We start from the raw sequence: 22,470 nt of genomic DNA on the forward strand, positions 1-22,470 counted from the left end.
ACTCTCAATCAAAGTCGATAAAATCTTCGGATTTCTTTGCGGGGACTTTTTTGTATTTTGTAATATTTTCAATGCACTGAATTTTACGGAAACAAAAGTCATACTCATGTCAAATATAGTCACAAGGAAGTAATGTTTGTTTAACTTGTAAATCTAGCCATGTTCAATAAAAATAAATACAATTCAATGATTATTTAAACATACAATGTCAATAATTCAGCTTGTATACGTAAATGGGAGAATTGTGTTGTATACTTAACACCAGGAGAAGCGCACCAATTGTCCATGGGCGTATTGATTTTATAAATAATAAAAAAAAAAATAAATAAATAAAATAAAAAAGGCAGGAAAAGTTTAGAACGTGGCTTGTGATGTCGTAGCATAAATTCCTGTCTGTCTTCACGTATTTTTTATTCCATCAATATTATGTATGCATTTAGATTCTTTACTTGTAAATATTTAAAACCTATCATACAAAAAGATACATTAAGGTATAATACTGATCATTCTGTAGTTCATGACGTATGGCTTTGTTTGTATATTTTAATGTAAATGTAACACAAGGGAGGTACTACATGTACTTTACGTGCAAACGTATAATTTATGACTTTTGAAATAGACGCAAGTCATAATTTGAATTACCATTAGATAGAGAAAGAACACAAACTTGTAGCGAATTGATTGTGGGAAGCTTTGAGGATAGGGGTGTTAACGAAATCGAATAGACTTGTTTCATATTCCCGATTTTGATTTCTTGTTTTAAAATTTTGAGCAAAGGAAAGTAACTCTCCAACCAGACACACTGGTTTATTGTTCCATTGAAATAGTGGACAGCATTATATTTCAAATTTAAATATTTGACTTACTGTATCTGTGGTAAGTACTGAGATACTTTTTTTTCTAACCATTTAGCTAATTACTTCTAGCTTTCCCCCAAAAAGACCACCAACCAGGTTGACGGGTGTAGGTGGGTTACGTCCCTTTGAAAAACATGCTTCCGTGAATATAAAAAAGGACTATCACATGTCCTTCTACTTCTCTTTAAATCACGTACCACCGACATTTCAGTCCTAGACGCAGGTCATATGACTAACGAGAAACAATGAGCTTTCACACATTTCCGTTTGTCTGTACTTCAAATCAATTTACCAATAGAAAGGTTGTCATCAGCACCATAAATACATTTCAAATTTATCTCTAACAGCTTTCCTACCAAAGAAATTGTAGTAGGCATCGCCTATATAAGCGAGAACCGTGAACTTCGACATTTTAAATATTGTTAGCGACTTCTTGCACTCGTTATTTCAGTACTTAATTTACATTCACATATGATTTGCATAATTATAATTATTACTAGTACTACTCCACATTAAGCTGCAGATCGGTGCAGTGTTTATCGTCATAACTTCATAGTTCTAGCTTCATACAAGATCAAAATGTACCTCTTAAATATCAAACACATGTGTTCTACGTGTGTGTCTTTTTTTTTGCTTGTATGAGAAAGGGAAGTTTATATTAAAAGATGAAATGATCGGCGGTTCGCATTGGACATTACCCAGTTTCCGATTCAGACACTGGCCGGCTTGTTACAATTGATTATATAGGTTAAATACTTTATCGGGGCCCTGATATATAAATATAGCCAATGCCATTTGTTTAATATCATTTCTAATCTGTTCCCTGGTCAAGATATACAATTACAAGTTACTCTCAAAACATTCGGGTCATCACGGTTACGAAAGAGTAATCACATGAAGGGAACCAAGATTCTACTGGTAGACACGCGATTTTAGAGCTTATCGCAATCGTGCCATTTCGGATGTTGAAAGCAAGCCAAAATCAGAGGCATAGAATGGTTGACGATTAGCGACAGTGAAGACTTCAGTCTTTGATTTAATTTTTATATTTACCCTTACGAGAGTCCCATCTATATCTTTTTTTAGTTCTAGCGGGTCTGATTCATAGTTTGGAAGAATATAAAAGGAATGCATGGAAGACTAGAACTCAGGTACTCCAGAAGGGTGAAATGTTTATGCTCATTGGCAGACACCTGTGCGACCCGATGAATTTTAAGTCCAAATAAAAGGAACAAAAATTTACAACCAATTTTATTCATTTGTCCTAATTGAAACATGCACACTAAAATGATCACCTTGGTCATGGTGACGTCTGTATGACTTTTGAGCAATGACTTCAATTAAAACCAATGCTACAAAACTATGAAGTTGAAATGTTACCCATCATTACACTATTTTAATAGGTGACACACATCGGGTTATGCTGACTATTCAAAGCGGCGTTTGTTAGTTATAAATGGAACATGAATCATGCTCAAAAGGAACTTTTGACTCTAGGCAATCTGTATGAATCATGATGGAAACATCACATACAAGTCTTTCCATGAAATTTTACTCAAAACGTTATAAGAAATGCAAAAATGACATGCATTCATTTCTTGTTTAATTGTCAGTAATTTGAGGTATAGATTATATGAAATGCATTGCAGTGCATTCATCAAAGGGAGATAACTCATTTTCCCGCTATCATTCTATTGTAACTTTGTACTCGCGTCACTGCATCTTCTGACTGTCAATTCGTCTACAATAGACCATAAACAATGTGCAGTGGCGGATCCAGTTGGGGGGGGGGCGTGCAGAAAGAGGGGGTTTGGCAACCCCCTTTAATTGGTAAATATTTCATTTTCATGCGTAAAATTGATAGAAAAAATGGCAAATAATGTCCTAGCACCCCTTTTTTCTGAGGTACAAGAAAACCCTTCCTTTTCAAAGTGTCTAGATCCGGTCCTGGTGGGTCCAATAAGCTAGATTATTATTTTTTTTAGTTTTGCCTGATTCTTACAGATCCCAGCACTTAAATAAAGTGGTGGATTAAGAAATTCCGACAGATTTGGCAAAGAGGGGGATCTACTTCAATGATTTCCTATATAAAAACCAAGATTAACATTCCTTCCCCGGATTTCTTTAAAGACCAAACTTTTCCCAACAAAAAATGCTGAGCTGCATACAAAAATGATAAAGATCATGACTAAAATTGAAGCATACCTGGTATGAAAAGGAACAGGCTAATGTCTGATATTTTATTAAGATGCAAAAATAAATGCATGATAAATTTTTAGATGGAAAAGAAGCTAATCAGGAAAAGAAACTACCACATTTTTTTCGAAACTATCATCGATCCTAATAAAAATAATAATAAAAAAAAATAAAAAATCACATTCATTAAAAGTTTTATTAATATCCAATTACGTTCTGATTGATGTTGATGCATGACATTTTGTTTACTATCAAATTTTATATCATTGTATTAAGCAGATTAAATTTGGAAGTAAAAATCGATCAGAAATGATTGAAATTAAATCTATTAGGAAACATATGTTGAACATATAGAGATGCATGTTACAGTGATATTGTGCCAAGGGCTATGTAATCTGGAGACAAAAATCCATGTTTATGTATAACTCAAATAAAAAGTAAGGCAGACAATAAATAGATCATACAAGTATATTGTTAATTATTGATGGAAATAAGATTGTGGCCTATGATATTATCAGGGACGTGTAGAAAAAAATGGCGGATCCAGAGGGAGGCCAGTAGGGGGGATTGGGAGGTGACTGGTTATCTTAATTAATGCTTTATTAGGTCTTAATTCTTCAACGTTAAATAATAAAGTCAATTCACACGGGACACACACAGCTCTTACATTTAGTTGTATATAATATAAACACATGCTAGCCTATCTAATAATTCAGGTAAAACTGATGTAACGGATATGTTACTATGGAATATTTACTGATTAAAGGCAAGATTTTTTTTATGTCAAAACAATGTAACGAAAATATTGTACATATGAATTGAAAAATGAACTTTGTAGCGTTTAATTAAATGTGTGTCTTGGGGTGCTTATCTATACATGTGCGTATCCTGGTAGTGTTCATCAGCTTTCAGGTAATGAAGTTGGTATTAATATTCCTAACAAAGCCCGTTGTTAACTTGATGCAATATATATGGTGCTAGGAACAAGTGACTTTTGATTTTTAACTAAAAGATATCTATAGGTAGCTGTAAAGGTATGCTCGTGATTAAAAAAGGAGAATACTTTTTAAGCTTTTCATTTCTTATCTGTTATTATCCGTTTTTCACACATTTGATTAAGCCAAAGATTTTCCCTTTATTCATACTGAAACTGAAAAAAAAATTAACAGTCTTGTACGCCACTGCTCATATCTCATGAACTATTGATTTCTTAGCAATAAAGACTACGCCCTGAAATATACGATACGAAAACCCCATTATGTTCTAATTTTAGAAACACTTTCATAAATAATCAACATATTTCAGATAAAACAATAACAACAATGGGTTTACCTGGCGGATGGTGCAGCTGCATAATTTACACAGGTAAGGTGATAACAGGAACTTGTACAAGTAAACATTAGTATTAGATGTGCAATAAGGACACAATTTAATCAATTCAAAAGGTAAAAAAATGTTTTACTGACAACTGAAAATAATCAAAATCGATTTTGATTCCAGACAGTATTACAATGTCATTGTAACAGTGTTACTATGGTGAAATGTGTATCTGTTCAGAACGGTGAAAAGCATGACTCTATCGGTCAGTCTGTCCGTCCCACATAAATGCACCTACTCAATGTAATCTGTAAATCAATTAATTAGACCAATGATATTAAAGGGAGTTAAAGTTATTACGATTAAAAGTCAGTCTCAATTTTTCGCACTACTGAATAGTTTTCACTTATTCTATTTTTAAACAAAAGTTTCTTCTAATTATCATTATCATGATAAATTGACTGCCCACGGGACAGTGATGTTGTCTGAAACTTTGAAAACGCCCTGAGCCACGGGCGAGTGCATTATCAATATTGAAAGGCAACATCACTTCCCAATTGCGGTCAATTTATTGATAATGTCCTCTACATAAGAAACTGTTGTGTTACATTGAAGAATCGGAAGAGGGCATTATCGTGTGATATTGATCCGGGCATTACACGATAATGCCCTCGATCTTGATATATTTAACGCACTTGTATGTATTAAAAGAAAACATATGACCATGTTGTAACCTATAACAATAACTAATTCGTCTCTGATATCAAATAACTCGGTTTTACATTTAAAAAAAAATTTCTAATTGTCTTTTTTCAGTTATTTACATATCAACTATTACATTCGTCCATTGCGATTCTACTTCCGCTATTGCAACAATCGAACAGTCAGTATTACCTTACGCAAGTGAAACTTCCCAGAGTATAACGACGTCAATGTTACCTGACACTGAAAATACACTTTCATCAAATGTTAATACAATCCAAAACTATGAAACGTCATCCATGTCACTGTCTTCATCGTCACCATCCTTGCAATATAGCAGCTCCGACACGTATTCATCAGTCTTATTAACAGAAGGTATTAATACTTCTATAAAGGACTCTGCGACAAGTATGGCACAATCCCAGTCAATGTCACCATCCGTTCTATCATCAATGTCATCGTCAATTTCACCATCTCAGACAATTATTGATGAGTCTTCGGCAACTGTTAATTCATCTAATTCAACAGAGCTGGAATCAACTACTTCCATCCAACCAAGTGTACCAACTATATCATCAACTTCGGAAACATCTAAAAATATAAATACATCAGATATTTCAAGTGGCTCTAGCTCAGAAGACATGGTTCAAACCTCAATGATGACATCATCTTCCACGCCAGTAATAGCAACTGAAATCGTCTCTTCATCAACATACGACAATCCTTTTTATTCTAGCTCACAATCTGATGTGTCATCTTCCTTTCCAGAACAATCGACACAAGAAACAACATCTATGCCTTTGCCAGGATCATCGTCATCAAAAACTATGGTCACTTCATCATCGGACTTTCAAGTTACAGAGATGACGACAGCGGTAATGTCGCGTACGCAATCCCCTACACTTTCGTTATCTTTGTCATCGGATTCCTCGTCAACATCGAGAACTTCAGAATCAAGCGGGATTTCAAATCAAGTGACTTCTACTGTGACAATTCTACCAACATCATCCGTTGAGTTAACCGCGTCTAGTTCAACCGCCCCGACAACGATAACCACCACGACTCCCAAATTAACAACTACCAATAACTTAGTGAAAGAGGAAACTTTAGGTAGGTTGACTTAATTTCAAATATTGCAATAATCATGCGTATGAAGTTGGAATAGGGTTCACTTTATTAAAGCACTGGGACACCTTTCGTAACTTACCATAGTTTCTTTTATATAGGCCCAGTGCAGGTCTGAGTGTCAAATGAATAGGCCTGCAGCAGCGCTAAGCCTGTCGTAAAAGGCGACTAAATAGTGCACACAAACCTAAGCGGGGGCTAGGCGCTCTGCCCACAAAGCAACTGGGATGTGTGCCCCAGGTGGTTGAATGGGGTACCCCTGTCGTGTTACACGCTGGGCTTGTCAGGCTATGATACGGAAAACCTGACCGCAAATCATAGTAGTGCACCGTGTTGGTAAAGATGCCCCGTTCCTCGCAAGTTAAGGAACCCTGCTGTGGTATTCGATAGGAGTAGGAACCTTTGCGCTCCGCCACAGGAGGCTAAATTGCCCGACCCTACCCACCCCCACCTTGTATCTTGTGGCAATCAAAAATGTGTCGACCCTATTGTCCTTGTGTCCCAACCTTTTTTTTATTTCGTCATCATCATTTCATGTTCATTTTATCTCCACTTTCATGTTCATCGCCTGAATAGAGCTAAAATACTGCTGCTCGGGCGTGAAACCCCATCAATCAATCAATCAATCAATCTTTTATATAGTATTAGATTAAAACTATACAAATTTTAGTTTATTGGCCCATAGTGTAAAAGTGCGGTAGATTTACTACTGGTCGTTCTGATTTGTCAAACATACAGTATATGGGAAATAGACTGTATCCTTATAGATAGATATATATTTTTCAGTTATACAAGAAACAAATATAATTATGTGGAAACTTGTAAATCTTGATATTTTTAAACAAAATATGTAATATTTGAACACAAATCGTTTGAAATAGCTAATCTTTTTCTTAATTGATTCCTATTACAGTTTGTAAGTTTTCAAAATTTATCAAGAAATACATCTACATATATGTATCCTTTAAATCAGAAGCAACAATGCGTCTAGGTTTGGATTGTCATAGGGGTGATTAGAATATAGTGAATTGAATTATAGCTTACTTCCTGTCAAATTCAAGGACAAATGTACTTCATAAAAAAAAAAAAAACACTTCCATTATGTCTTTATGAAGTAAGGCGAAATGTGAGAAAGGCGGGAATATAAAAGCATGAAATCGGAAATAACACCTATCAACATGTAATAATCATACGTCCCATGTACGCCGAAAGCACGTCAAAGCGTTCAAAGTACGTTCGAGATGCGCCACATATTCGTTCCAGGCACGTTTATCTTGTTGACTAAAAGTATAATATAGCAAATAGTTCATGTTACTTCATGGACCAGTTGGTCGCCCTCAGAAAATATATGGACCGAAGCGAGGCTGAGGTCTATTGAATTTTTTGGGGTGACCATGCAACTAGTCAATATATTGCCACATGAATCTCAGCGTCATGAACTATTTACTAACTAGAAACCGTATGAGCAAAGTAATTTAACTGATATCCCGCTTCCCCATTTTACAACATGCACCTTTAAACCTCCAAAATGATTAAGGTCAACATTTGATAGAAGGTGTACTGTGAGAATATAAAATAAACATTAATTTTACAAAAATGCTGTAGAAGTTAAAGATATATAGGCTACAAACCACTAATTCAGATTCCCATTACTCTCTATGTTAATTTGCTCATTTTCAGGGGATCCTTAGTAGTTTACTTTTAGTTTAACTTAACCAAAACCATATATCACCTGAAACATACACATGTACTGCTATGTCACTCAAAATTTCACAAGGGATTTACTACCTTGCAGTGCAGCACGGACACTCGGAACTCATTTACCCTAAAAATAGCCGGGAGTATCCTAAAATTTCTTTATTTAGACCATCTTCATTTATAGTTCCACCAAATTAGTTTATTTAAGTTTGACACAGCATACTTTGGGCTCAAAATTATCAAAATAAAATTCCCTTTATGAAAGAAAAAAAATGGTCTGTAACCTATATAAGGTATCTATAACAGAATGCCGGTCTAATCAAGTTTTTAACCTTTCGAGTAATGTTTACTTTTTCTAATCGCCCCACCCCAGAAACGAGTGTTGATAACAAGTTCGTTAATTATTATGGCTTATTGAATTTCAGATCACAGCAATGTGTTTAAGGTACCGACAAATTTTTCAGTCGAATGCAGCAATTTTAGCAGTACATATGATATAAGACAATATGTAAGTTAAATAAAAGTAATTTAAGACATCGTTTTAATTCATTTATTTAGGCAGCTCATGTTTATTTAAATTACCCAGTGCATTTATCCTTTTAACCAATGTATTTTCCAGTGTATGAGCTATACATGTATATTTGAGTAAAATACATTATTGCTTTAACCTGTTTACATGTATTTCCAGACAATCAATTCTATGCTTGTCTTGGTTACTTTTAAGTGTTTTTTTTTTCGCAAAGAGCTGAGTTTGGGAGTTCCAAGAGACTCAGCTCTTCAACGAAAATATAAGGTAGATCATGCTAAATAAATGATTTGTTCACAAATTTTAAACAAAAACAAAAAAAAACAAAAAACAAAACAAAAAAAAAAACAAAAAAACAAAAAAACAAAAAAAAACCCAGTTAAATACGTAGGTCACTTAACCCTTTTTTTAAAAGTAACGAAGGAAACTTGTCATATATTAGAAACATTGAAAAACTGTTTTTGTTATGAATTGTAAGAACACTTTTCTGACATGTTTTCAGAAAACTTACGTTTTTTAAAAACAATAATATTAGTTTTTATTCTTAGGAATGCAGATAGATTTTATGCTTACAATAACGTCTCCTCACATTTTTGATTTAAAGCAAAATAATAAGAATTCTTTATTCGTTTTAGATACTTGACAAAAATATTAAAGGAGTAAGAAATGTCAATATTAAAAATGGGTAAGTGTTGTTGTCCGGTATTCTCTTTTACTGGTATCATTTCATCAAAAAAGATTCATAGATAAATTGGCTTTCTCAACAGGATAACGAACGTACGTCAAAGTACATTGTAGATAATTTACTTACCAAATTAAAATGTCCTTACGAACAAAAAAATCCGAATGTCAAGTTTGGACACTTACTATTCATATAACACTGTATGACTATATAAATTACATATAGATAACAGGGTGATAGAGCAGTTTGTAATTCCGAGAATATCTGAAACCTAGCTGAGGATAACTTGAGTATTTTCAAGGAGTAACACTCTGCTCTATCAACTTCTTAGCTATATGTTATTTACATTATCATACGGATTGTTCTATTTTCATGGAAGGATAATATTTAAAAAAGAAAGTATCATCCACTGAGACACGTGAAAGAGCAGAATTTTACTTTTACCCTCGTACTAAAGCAATAAAAACATAGTAAATTGACATGAAGGATGATAATATAATTAACACCTTTCCAATAAATTGGACTTTTTGCTATCTTGTCACGATTTGCTCTTTTGAAAAAAAAACCAAAATTACTTGATAGGCGTATGAGTTTTGTTTTTTTTATCCTGCTAGTGGTCGATGTTAGCTTGAACATGGAAGACTTGTTCGTGTATTACTTATACCTTGTTTGTTTGTTGTGTTATACTGGTCCAATTTAATTCTGCTGTCGTATCATGAAATTTCTCCATATGTTTCACCATTATAACTCTTCGTTATTATTTTAAACATTCATCGTAAATATAAAGTATTGTCTTTGATGTACTTCATTTAACTAAGAACTAAAGAATAAGTTGTTTACAAATGTAAGTAAATCAAACAGGCATCAGTAAACAATGTCTATAATTCCGGATGAATATTTAATTTCAATGTTTGTGTATTCACCATTCCAGATGTCCCGAAGAAAAAAATCGCAGAAAACGGTAAGTATATTGAAAGTTCTTCACAGCAGAGTAAGTATATTTCGCATGATTGTAATGGGCCTGTGTTAAAATCCTGGTTATGGAAAAGTTTCTTCAAGTAGAGCTGTGAGATGTAGTGTTTATGCCACATAGCCAGTCGGAAAACCTATTTGTTACATTTTAAAAAAAATATATAACCATATATGAAGATGTATATTAGTAAATAATTCTAATAACAAGATTCTCCATGCTTATACACAGGCAAATGTGCCACACATGAGAATCATATGGTTTGCATCATATGATCATCACATAAATCGAGCACCATATGATAATCATATGTTTCGGTATACAAACATATGATTTTCATATGTTATTAAGCCAAAATTACCATATGAGAATCATATGATAATCATATGACTATCATATGTTCAATATCATATGATTGTCATATGATTACCATATGATTACCATATGAATCGGGCACCATATGATTATCATATGTGGCACATTTGGCTGTGTAGTCATTCTTGATTGGTCGAGAACGTCTTTGCCAGAAAGTTATACTTGCATGAACTTCGCCAGTCAACTTGAAAAAATTATGGCGGCCGTGCAGTTCAAACGAATGTGGCAACGAACTGAACGGCATAATATAGCCGTAAGAATAGTTTATTACATCCACACTCTGTACAGTTTGTTTACAGAGAGTAATTTTCAGCCCGAGGAAAGAAATTTAAAATGCTTAAAATCTATAACTACAAGTAAATCAACCTGTCCAATAACTAAATTCTATAAATACATTTGCCGGTTCGACATATTTAAAAAAAAAAAAAAAAATTCCCAAATGTCGGGATAGAATTATAGGTATTAAACAGCTATTTTCGGGCGTTCATGTATGTATGAGCGGATCTCTCCACTCCCAAACATTACATGGACGGCCGGAAGGCAGTTCATTGAGTTTGGGATCTCCGAGATTCGTTTATACCTGCATGAACGACCGAAAATAGCTGTTTAATCCTATAGTAAACCAAAATGAAATGGTTGAATTATATAGAGAAGTTTGGAATATACACGTGGGGGAATGAACAATCTGATAGAATTGTAATAAATCTCTTTGAGAGTGTATTTCAAGGTGCTGCCATACCACCAAACGTAAAATGGGATATGTTTTGGAGGTTAAGACCTTGTAGAAAATAGTGCAAAGAAGGGACCGAAACAAGCCTTTCCTTAAGTCTGTATAACAACTTGTGTAAAAGTGTATAGATTTACAACAAGATGCCATACCATAAAAGGAAGACTGGGGTTAATTTTTAGAGTGGTGACTTTAGTCAAGTAAGAAGAAGGGCCACAAAGGGCCAAGTGTTTTTCTGGTCAAATTTTTATCCTGCATCAAATGTCTAATCCGTATCAAAATTTAAAACTGTGTCAAGTTTAAATGGTGTGTACACACTTGCCCAAATTGTTCACGGTTCGACCTCTGTGGTCGTATCTATCTATATTATACATGATACTCATGCTTTTTATTTGCAGAGATACAACAGATTCTCGAGTTATTATAACAGCAGTCTTATCAATTGACTATGGTACAAATGCTGCAACAGTTGCCCAGGATATTAAAAATGCATTTCAAAACAATACTACTGTGACATTAGAAAGCTATGATTACGTGAAATTCAGTAAGCTAATTAGACCTGAATTGGTTAGATTTTTTCATTAAATTTAAATCCAACTTCTTTTAGGAACTTATCTATATGAAGTTGTTAAGAGTTTTCTGTTGTTTGTTATTTCTCAATTTGCTTCATTGTATTATGTCTTGAATACAGCTGATTGTTACATTGTAAATGTTATGAAAATAATGTCATACTTGATGTTTGTCTGGATGTTTTGACATTTTCTCTGATTTGATGACCATCATTTCAGATATTTTTTTCATTGGGAGATTGGCATACGTGTTATAATGTGATATTAAAATATAATTATACAAAATGGTTGAAATATTTTCTCGTCTGTTTGATATTTCTTGAATTCCTCTGGTTCAATTTAGCGTTAAATACCTTGTTACGCTTGATATTTAGAGTGGTTAATTTCTTTCGAAAAGGAAACATATTAGAACCATTTATGCTATTCACACACATACATAGTAGTAAGAATTGATATTTAGATTTTCTAGATGAGATATAAAGATAATGATATTGGTCTTCGATAGTGTATCGCCTTTTAACGAATGGTGAATAGCATGCACCGTCCATCATTTTTATAGAGGTGATTTCACTTTCACTTAATCAATTTGGTAATTTTCTTTCAGTAAATGATACATTGGGCGACCTTTGCAATACAGATATTTGTGACAGATACTCTGGATATAATTGCAATCCAACTTCGAATAATTCTGTGACATGTACAAGTATGTGTAGAGATGTAGATTGTTCGAAACACGGTTATTGTAAAATTACTACAAGTGATGGGATTAACTTTGGAACTAAATGTGTGTAAGTTTAACGTTTTCTAACTGACTTTGTAGACAGAACAGATGCTCCAGGCCATACGGAAACAGTAAAGACCATATGCGTGTTTTGTCCTTAAAATATTCCTATGGTCCGGCGGTACTCGTATGGTCATGACAACCAAGCGATAATGGAAGAATTGAACATTTCTGTTTCTTGTAAATTTACATAAATTAAATCGTTTTCATGACACTAATATAAGAATTAGAATAGGAATGAAAAGGAGGAGATTGTTAGTAGTAGTATGCGTTTCTCTCCTCTCCTTCTGAAAGTTTTTCTTATATTTTTGTTCTTCTTAAGCCAATCATTAAATAATCAAAAGGTTACAAAACTAGATAAGAAAGGCATTGCCTATAAGGTTAATGAATGCAGTCGGAAGGCCAAAATAATTGACGAACTGAAATAACTTTTAAATGTCCAGGACATTAAATTAAACACAACTGTTTCAGGTGTGATTCTGAAGAATACTACAATTATGAAGGAAAGACTTGTCAAGATAAAAGAATGAAATGGGAACTAGCTGTAGCTATTGCTGGAGGCGCAGCCGGAGGGATCATTCTTATTTTGATATTTGCTCTCATTATAAGCTGCTGTTGTAAATCTAAAGATGATCCATACAAGTAAGAGATCTTAAAAGGAATTTTTAACGCATTTCATCCGCCTTAACAAAATCTGAATTTGATGACAATTACACGAAGTATCATGATCTGGCAGGAAATAATGCACACGTAGTTATTTTATATTCGTAATTATAACAAGGATCAGATATTAAATTAATATAGTATAAGCAGGTTGTTTATAGTGGAGAGGTATAGATATATCATTTGGACAATATATAAAATCTGATACTACTGAAAGTGCAAGACAAAACATAATTGTATAGGAAGTCAATTCTGGAACGAAACAATGGGATAATAATTACAGTCGTTATAAAAATTTTGTAAAACTTTCAAGTACATTTTAGAAAAAAACTAATAACTGTTTCCGGTGTCTTCTGTAGCTGTACTTATGTATTTACCAATAAATTTGACTTTCCACCGTTATTATTTTTATAAGATACAGACGAGACAGTTATGAACCAATGTCTGAAATAGTTGGTAAACCTATTTACTATAGAAATGATGGTCCTAAAACACACCAAACGGTATGTACGATAATAGCGGTATTTTGTACTGTTGTGTTTTTATACTTTTGTCGTTTCTTTTATCGATCTTACAATATTGGTTTGTGGTGTTAATAATATTGAAAAAGAATTTTACGACGGAAAAATTTAGAAGAATGATTTCCATCAGAAGTTCACACACGACAAATTTGTTTGTAACGTACATTTAAATCATATTGTTAAGATTGATGACATGACTTGAAATGTAAAGGGAGGTAGCCATGTGTTCGTCAAGTATAATATAAATGCATTAAAGCATGAGCGACCAGAATCTCTGTAGTTAAGTGAGCTCCACAGAGTGAAAGTCGTTAATTTTCGTCCTTACTAAACGATACACACATTTTAACTGTGGGTTGATTTGTGCAAAGACCTACATAATTAATCTTCTCTACGCTAACTTTCTGGGATCATCGGAGTGCAGATACTCATCTAAAACTATGGAGAAATGTAGGAGAAATAGAAATGTTAAATCATTTAAATATGACGAAGTAAGTGCTATATTTTTTTTCCAAGGGTTTTTCAAATTTTGGATATGAGAATGATTATAAAGGTGACCAGGAACGACCAACAAATGACTCGTGGAATCCCGAGGAAAGCAAAGATACATATGCTAAAATTAGTGAGCAATTAGGACAAGAAAATACCTTTCAGGTGAGGATTTTGTAGTCATCAATATGAGTTCGAATATGTTTGCAGTACCTAAATGAGAAAAATCTAGGATGGAGGGATGGTGAATAGATAAAGGGGTAAAAAGAATTAATAAGGCAGAATATTTCTAATTTTGGAACAGGTTATACTTGTAAGGTTTGATCACCGCTGTTCCATTTATTTAAATGGATATGCTCATCCAGAAAATTGACTAAAATTAAAATGGTACTTAATGTTATCGGAACAAGTCTTTAACCTGGTTTGTCCAAAGAGAACCAACCAAACAGAAAGCTTGTTACAAATCAAATTACGTTATTTTAAAATGCTGCATACACTTGTTATAAATACAGTAATAAAAACACTATTTCCAGGAGGAATAGCACGTATAATTCTTATTTATTAAGCATGAGGCGGTGCTGGATATAAAGGAAAAAAAATCAATTAAATTGTTTGAAGGTGCAGGATAGAAGTTAATACATTTTTAAAAGTCTCGACAAAGGTTAGACATTGAAGGGCAAAATAGTATAACTGCAAGTGTTATTCAAGGAACTATTAATATATCCGATAATTTTTTCCCATTAAGAAGGCTTCCTAGTTTGAAAATGTTTGTGCTGCTTTAGAAACTCTAAACAAGGTTTGTATGATCAACGGACCTGTTCTCCAGGTTGTTTTTATATGTTTTTAATGTGTTATTTTTACGACACATAACAAAATGTTGTGTGCATGAATGGTAGAATATCTAACATTCCAGTTCGCATCCGTCATTTATACTGTACAATATATTTTACCTTTACTTTGTCGAAACGGTTGTCCGATTATACTTCATTCAACTCTTCTTGTATTGTAGATAAAAAGACCACAAGTTGCAGGGTCACGAAAAAGTCAGTTGAATGAGGTAAGATCATAACCATACATGTACATACAACTTTACATAAACGTTCATACTTTAATCTTTATTGAAATAACATTAACGGTGTACGGGTATTTGTCTGAAAAGTATATATAAATAACATATAGTTAAGAGGTTGATAGATCAGTATGTTACCTCGAGAAAATTATTGTCACGCCGAGGCGTAGCCGAGGTTGTCGATGTATTTTAAATGGGTATCAAAAAAACTCTCTATTACCTTCTTAGCTACTAGTATATGTTATTTAATTTATTATACTACATGTTCCATTTTTTTTTCTTCACAGTAAATCCTAACAAGCATTTTTTTTTTAATTTTAGACTTTTGTTTTATTTACTTCGTTGATAATATTTTTCCTTTAAATTTGACATCGGTAATTATATAAACATTTTGTAAGTTTTGATTACTGTTAATTAAATTTATTTGAATGGATAATGCTCATACGCAACTATCACCCTCTGAAAACATGACAGAACAGAGTATTGTATTGAACCAATCAAAATACAGCGAATTGACATGAAGTATAATAAAACGACTTGTTTGTCAGAGAATTGTGCTTCCGTAGCGTACTATACACTGCTTTTCTGATTGAACATTACTTTGTTTCTCTAAAACTGTGTGACAAAGCAAACCAATTACGGTATAAAATATGAATAATACATCTACCATTGAAAATCTTGATAACAGATGTTTAGGTGGCGTCACTGAGATGATTGCATCAAAGAATGATTGTTAGGCAGGCAATCAGATAGATACAAAAATATCACTGATTAAATCGTTTTGCATTTGAAAATAAAGCACATGTTATAAGTGTTATGGTCGATACTAGGACGCAGTCTTTTCAAAATCAGACAGGAGGTGATTCGTGCATGCCAAAATCGAACCGAACTAATTTTTATTCTTAATTCGGGAACATGTATTGTCAAGATAACAAGTCTCAGACTGTCTTTCGGTTGTTGCACTTTCGAGAAAATAATTATATAGATTATGTATGGAATTGTCACTTTGTTAGAGTTATTGTTTTTGAATTGGTTGTTTATGTGGTAGATTAATGCACAGATTTCTAAAAATGCAGATTCGTATACAGTAAGGACTATATTTGAATAAAATGAAGAACGAAAAACATTTTTTCGACGGGTTTTCCTGCATGTATCACGAATCACCTCAGCCAAAATCAGTGTCCGAATTTAATATTAACTGGTGGTTATTCCTGTTTACAAGCATAAATAGACAGTCTTCATAACCGAATTGTATTGTTAGTAGTAAAATTTGCGTACAATTTGAAGAACCAAGCATAGGTAAGCATTGAATACTGGGGTAGTGTAGTAGAAGAAGCACAAGAACTGCAGTGATACTATTAAGAAGCATTGTTATGAGTATGTAAAACCGAAAGAAATATAATTACACTTTAAAGTGAACTCAATGTCATGTCTTTTAAATTTGTGTTATTGGTAATATACATTAGGTCTATGACTTGCGATTGATAAATGTAAATTTAGAAATGTGTATGAATTAGAACAAATTCCACTGCAGCGAAAACAAATGTGTCTTTCAAAACTCTTGTGCATGTGTTTTCCAAGGGTTTAAAGTTACCCCTCCTCCCCAAAAAGTAACTTCCATCCATGAAGGTTTTTATTTATCAGGATAACATAGAAGGTGAGGATATGTAGTTTATGTAGATTTCATTTCTATCTAATTCTCTAACATCAGATGTTGTTTACCAGTATCGCTTGAATAATCCAGTTCAATTTTTGAAAATAATTTTAAAAATAAGCGGTTTGTGTCTTAATGTCGTTGCTTTATTTTGGTATACGTCAAAGAAATATTGGGTTCACATTAGCGAGGCATGCGTCAATGATCAATGGATAAGATGCCATTTATTTTTAAGTACAATAAGAAGGCTATTGTAACTTTTTGTTTGAAAAGGTGGATTTAAAGAATAGCACACTAGAATATACCTGTTAATTATTCAGAATTAGATTTTGATGAATTGTTCATTTTATTTAATAGCCAATAGATAAAAAAATGATTGTGGTTTTGAAAGTAGGATTATTGATATTATTCGGGCGATACGCGTCTCATTTTATGGATTCTCTTCTTTTGAGGGAAACATAATTTTTTTTGCTTTTGCATGAACGTTTTAATTCATATGTGGATTGAGTGTTGTTTATGACCGTTAAAGGAGACAAGATGTATGCTTCTTTAATTAAACGTTTTGCAACAGTAACTTGAAAGGCATTGCCAGCGCATCACACCTATTTGAATATTTAAGTACCAGTCTTTATACAAATCAGACGAGCGGTGATTCATGCATGTCAAAAGCCCATCAAAGTTACTTTCATTTCGTTTTCAACACCTACAAACCACATTACCACTCTAAGTTTGTTGCACTTTTGAGATAAAAAATATGTATTTGTGTTGGTGTAAAAATTAATACTTCGCAAGATTTATCGTTCTTGATTTGGTTGATCAAGGATATCCGCTGGTCTCATTTGGAATTTTTGTCAGATTGTCGGGATCGTTGGGTTTTACCGTACTAAATGCTTTTTCTTGGCGATTGACCCTATGTTTTCTTTTTCTCATATATATTATTATATACATCGTTTTGATCCATGTTACAATATTTTCAAATTCTCCTTATTTTTAAAACGAGGGTTTAAAGGTGCTAATGCAAAGTCAAGGGAAATTCCCTCAAAATTTTCAACTCCTTCTATCTCGGAAACGAGATCATTAACCTAACAATTTTATTTGATATTTTTTCCCCAAGACCGTGGTCTCCAAATCTATACCAAAAGTTTAGAAAGCTTTATTTTGGAATTGTGCAGCGAACATCCGTAATGTAGGAAACAAATGTGTAGTTTTTTTAATAACATACATATATCTATACGAAAAGGACTAACGTTACGTCAAATATAGCGCGTATGTAAAACGAATAACTATTGTATGTTCGTTTGGTTTTTAAGCCCCATGAATTTGAAGCGTCTGATTTTTATATGAACTAGTATTTAATCAGTGATAAACCTTTTATAATTTCACAATATGAAACATCATGTCCCCTTGTTGTTGGTTCAATATATGAATTGTTTTTGTATTGCAATTAGCTTTGCTTCGTTTGAAAGAATTTAAAATCATAATTTCATCAAATAAAGCCAAAACGTATATTGCTGCCTATGAATATACATACTGGGCATGATGCAAATCAGATTGTAGAAGAATTTGCGATGCTGGCTAATAAAAAAGTCAGAAAAGGCGAACAGAATTAAAATAAATATCTCCCAATGGATCAGTGATAGAAATAATAATAATAATAAAAAAAAATAAAAATAAAAACGAATACAAAGATATAAATGAAACGGAAAAAGCAACCCATACACAGAAGAAAATGAAAATAGTAGGCACTAAAAATTTGGATGCACTTTCTCCATAATAATAGTCTTTTTATAGTTACTAGTACTTCTATATTGCTTGCAATTTTTACGTTTCTTATTTTAAGTTATGTGCCCTTTGATTTAGAACAATTGAATATTACTTTTAGTGTTGTAAATGTATGTTTTAGGTGTAAGTGTTTTGTTGAATTTAGAATTATGACGTTGCATAAAAATGTAAGGTTAAGAAAGGTATAAATGCAAACATGCAACAAATATTTTCTCTACTAATTTTTTTTTTATTTACTTGCTTGTTTATTAGAAAACAGAATTCATTGTTGATTGGTATAATTTTTGTAGAACGCCAACGTGCACTGATTACAAATAGTGGGTTTACTATTCTGCACAGGCAAATTTTGCAAAGATTGTGTAAAATTCGTGTGAATTCAGCTTTACAATCAATCAATCCCCATCAACGTCGTATAGTATCAAAATAAGTCAATTAACATGAATTTCACGTGAATATTTCACATGAAATTCACACGAAAGCTCAAATTCTATTCGCTCAATTCAGGGAAAGTTAAAGAGAAATTCTTGTGCAAATAATATTAATAAATGCCTGTGTAGGCTTTTGATATTTGTATTTTTTTTTATATCTACGAGTGTACAAACTTCTTGAGCGTTCACTTTTGTCCTATTTATTACCCATCTTTGCTTTCAAGAATTAATAAAATACATAAGACGTGTTTGAAGAAGCCAACAGGTTCATATAAATCAAATTTTTAATCCGTTGTACATCCGTATAATGCGTTGATATTAATCTTTTAATGTCCTATTTATAATATACAATCCCGTTTAGTTTAAGCTTGTTACGTACGCTTCGTCGTATAAAAATATATTGACCTTTTTGTACTTGAAGAACTGGTTTAAGTGAACCCAAAAAGTGTTAGATAATTTTTTTAAGTCGGTGAAAATATGATTACTTTTAGATTGTTTTCATTAAATATATTCTTGATGTTTTACGTTTCACAGCGTAGATATGAATCCTTACTCTTATGCAATATTTATATTTTTGTCTTTGGTAAATATAAAAATCAATATATACATGTCTCTAAGGGAAATCGTAAAAACTTTATTTCTAACTACTTTGAATTTTACAAGTCAATAAATACTAGTAACTACTCGAGTCATATTTTCATTTTTAAATCTGTCATTTACCCTATGATAAGTTCGGTCCGATACGTTTATGTATTAAATCATTAATTTTGTGACGCCTCAAACGTAAGTATCTCAATTATAGAAACGACCTTTTTTGATTTTTATCAATACCATAAATCAAATTAAATATTTGTGTATATTTCAGGAGAGGACCGGGTTCTGACAATGAGTCACCGACTATGAATTCCGCTTTTCAGGGCGATATACAAACCTGACTATCTACTCTGTTTGAACATTTTGTATTTATGCGTTGAAGTTCCGTCATTCATTTGTTTGATAATTAGCAGATATGCATTAACAAATTTGGGATTGTGTAACTGTGCAGAAAAAAAAATAATGTGTTTGAATATGATTTAATTATTTTTCAAATCTGATGGTCTTTCGTGAATCCAGTTTATTTCGAGTATCTATCGAATCATTATTAATTAATAATTATTTCCATTGCCGCTTTTGATTCTATATTGACCTACATTTTAGTAGCAGTTTTTTTACAAACATCAGACAGGAGATGATTCATGCATGTTAAAAACCCATCAAATTTACTTTTATTTCTTATTCAGAATCAGATACAGACTACCAGTTTTGGTTTTTTATTTGAGTTATGCGCTTTTGAGATAAAATTTATATAGATTTATTTGAAATTAGCAGTTTGCAAGAGTTATCGTTCCTGAATTGCCTTGATTTGGTTGGCTTTAGTGAGCGATGAGTTTTTATCTAAAGTACAGACATGAATACCAAAAAAAAAAAAAAAGACTTATGTTCCCTAAAATATAGCATCTGAAGACCTAAAAGACATTGTTCCGTGTGTTTTTCTATACCATGACACACCTCCTGTACCGTAAGCAATGCCAGAATTTTATATGAACTGGTACTTATGTATTGTGTTCTTATTTATAACTTTATATTTCACTATAAAGAAAATGCTTTTAACAGACATTGTTATAACAGCATATGATACACAATGTATTGTTATTCAGACCATGATGGAGATATTCATAGCTGCACTGTATATAATTATCATAATGTACTTCTTTGTAAGCATTCATTCATGGTTGCTTTGTTTAACTTAATATGAATATATAAGACTAAGTAATTTTTATACATGGTTTTGATAATCACATATTATATGTGTGCAAATATGTATATTTGTTAGAGTTGATAAATGCAATTTTGTCAAGTCTTTGAAATTTTTAGTGCCTAAACAGATTCTTTGAAAGACTGTATCATCAGTTATGTTGGTGTGTGTTTGTTTCAGAGTAATAAGAGTGAACAATTGCTTTTTTTTAAACAAAAAACACGGTGTACCAATGGTTTGTCTGTCTGTTCATTTGCTCGTTCACCTATCAACATTCTAATGTTTTAATCCCAATTTTGTCAACGCATCAGTTTGTTTTCCAATTTATTGCTAAATATTTTTCAAATGAGTTAACTAGAAACATTTTTAATTTTTTTGTGGAATACTTTGCGTCAAAATACTAATGATGGGTTTCAACAATAAGATACAACCCCTAATAGACAAAAAAGTGTTTTGAAATTTCTTTAACAGATCACAGCAACGCCTCTCTGTCTTTTGCTAATTTGTCGGCCATATTTTATTCACACACTATTTACTCTATCTGTTAACCCTTTTCATTTGTTTTGGAATATGAATCTGAAGTGTCAGTCCCTTTAAGAATCAGGCAGTAGGTGAAACATGGTACGAAAATAAACATCATTTTGATAGTTTAATTTGACTATTTGCACCACCAGAATTAAGGACACATGATTTTATATATCATGCTCGACCTTGAGTTACAATTTCATTGAAATGCACTGAAAATGAACATATCAAGTGCAGATAGCTCTTTTTTATTGAAAAATTTCTGAAAAAATCCAATGATGCAGACATCAAATAATGTTTTTTTTTTCAAACAGAGAAAGCATCCTCGAGGGATATTTTATCGTGCGATCGGTTGGGTTTTGACTTGCATGTTTCTGATTTTTCCCATTTTGCCTGATTCTTACAAATACTTACACCTAATTTACTTTTTACTTTTAACTAATATCTGACAAGCAGGTTTTAATTTGTCATTCATTGTTATAAAAATATTTGATTTTATTTGCATTTTTACAAATGAACTATATCATAATGTTTTTTGTTTTAAATTTCATAGCAACTGCCATAATGTCACCGATTGTAATTAATGTAGTATGTTAAAAAAAACTATTTATATGGATGGCGTATTTAGATCCCAGTTTTCGTTTAATTGTGTATTCTATTTATGATTATATGCGTGTTTTTTTTTTAATTTACCAAAGAATGCTTCTATGTAACTGTAACATAAAATCGTTTTAAGATTGTTGATTTAATAAACTGTTTTGTTGATAAATGTAATTGATGCGCCCAACATTAATGTAAATTTGTTACAGCACTTTATCTGTATATTTTGCTTTTTTCCGTACAGGTCTAAGAATTATAATCGAATCTCGAGTTGCCTTTATCTTGTTCTCGAATCCCCGGGGTTAGATTATTTCGGATTTAAGTTAACGGATGCGTGTTCTTTTTGAAAATGCACTTTACAAATGATTAAGTGTTCAAAACAATAACGAAAAACATAAAAGAAAGTATTGAAAATCGGACTG

General features: G+C 32.4%; 1 protein-coding gene across 8 annotated transcripts in view; it reads left to right on the plus strand.

Moving 5' to 3' along the window:
* LOC148599680 (uncharacterized) overlaps nt 1-22,217 on the plus strand; it is a 39,078-nt gene extending 16,861 nt beyond the window's left edge. For 6 of the 8 annotated variants that reach the window (XM_088559791.1, XM_088559794.1, XM_088559795.1 and 3 more), the window contains exons 2-14: nt 4,359-4,418; nt 5,187-6,182; nt 8,321-8,403; nt 9,057-9,106; nt 10,035-10,064; nt 11,574-11,719; nt 12,349-12,532; nt 12,997-13,167; nt 13,604-13,691; nt 14,223-14,360; nt 15,205-15,252; nt 16,909-16,921; nt 19,994-22,217. In XM_088559791.1, coding sequence (XP_088415917.1) covers nt 4,376-4,418; nt 5,187-6,182; nt 8,321-8,403; nt 9,057-9,106; nt 10,035-10,064; nt 11,574-11,719; nt 12,349-12,532; nt 12,997-13,167; nt 13,604-13,691; nt 14,223-14,360; nt 15,205-15,252; nt 16,909-16,921; nt 19,994-20,031 — 2,028 coding nt within the window. In that variant the 5' untranslated portion in view covers nt 4,359-4,375 and the 3' untranslated portion in view covers nt 20,032-22,217. Of the gene's footprint in view, nt 1-4,358; nt 4,419-5,186; nt 6,183-8,320; nt 8,404-9,056; nt 9,107-10,034; nt 10,065-11,573; nt 11,720-12,348; nt 12,533-12,996; nt 13,168-13,603; nt 13,692-14,222; nt 14,361-15,204; nt 15,253-16,528; nt 16,564-16,908; nt 16,922-19,993 lie in introns of all 8 variants that reach the window. The other 2 variants (XM_088559797.1, XM_088559796.1) reach the window with 2 other exon arrangements.
* The last annotated feature ends 253 nt before the right edge of the window (nt 22,218-22,470 follow it).

The sequence above is a fragment of the Perna viridis genome, chromosome 13 (genome assembly GCF_037379345.1).
Source record: "Perna viridis isolate PV_CMFRI_1.1 ecotype Kerala chromosome 13, ASM3737934v1, whole genome shotgun sequence".
NCBI classification, from domain to species: Eukaryota; Metazoa; Mollusca; class Bivalvia; order Mytilida; family Mytilidae; genus Perna; species Perna viridis.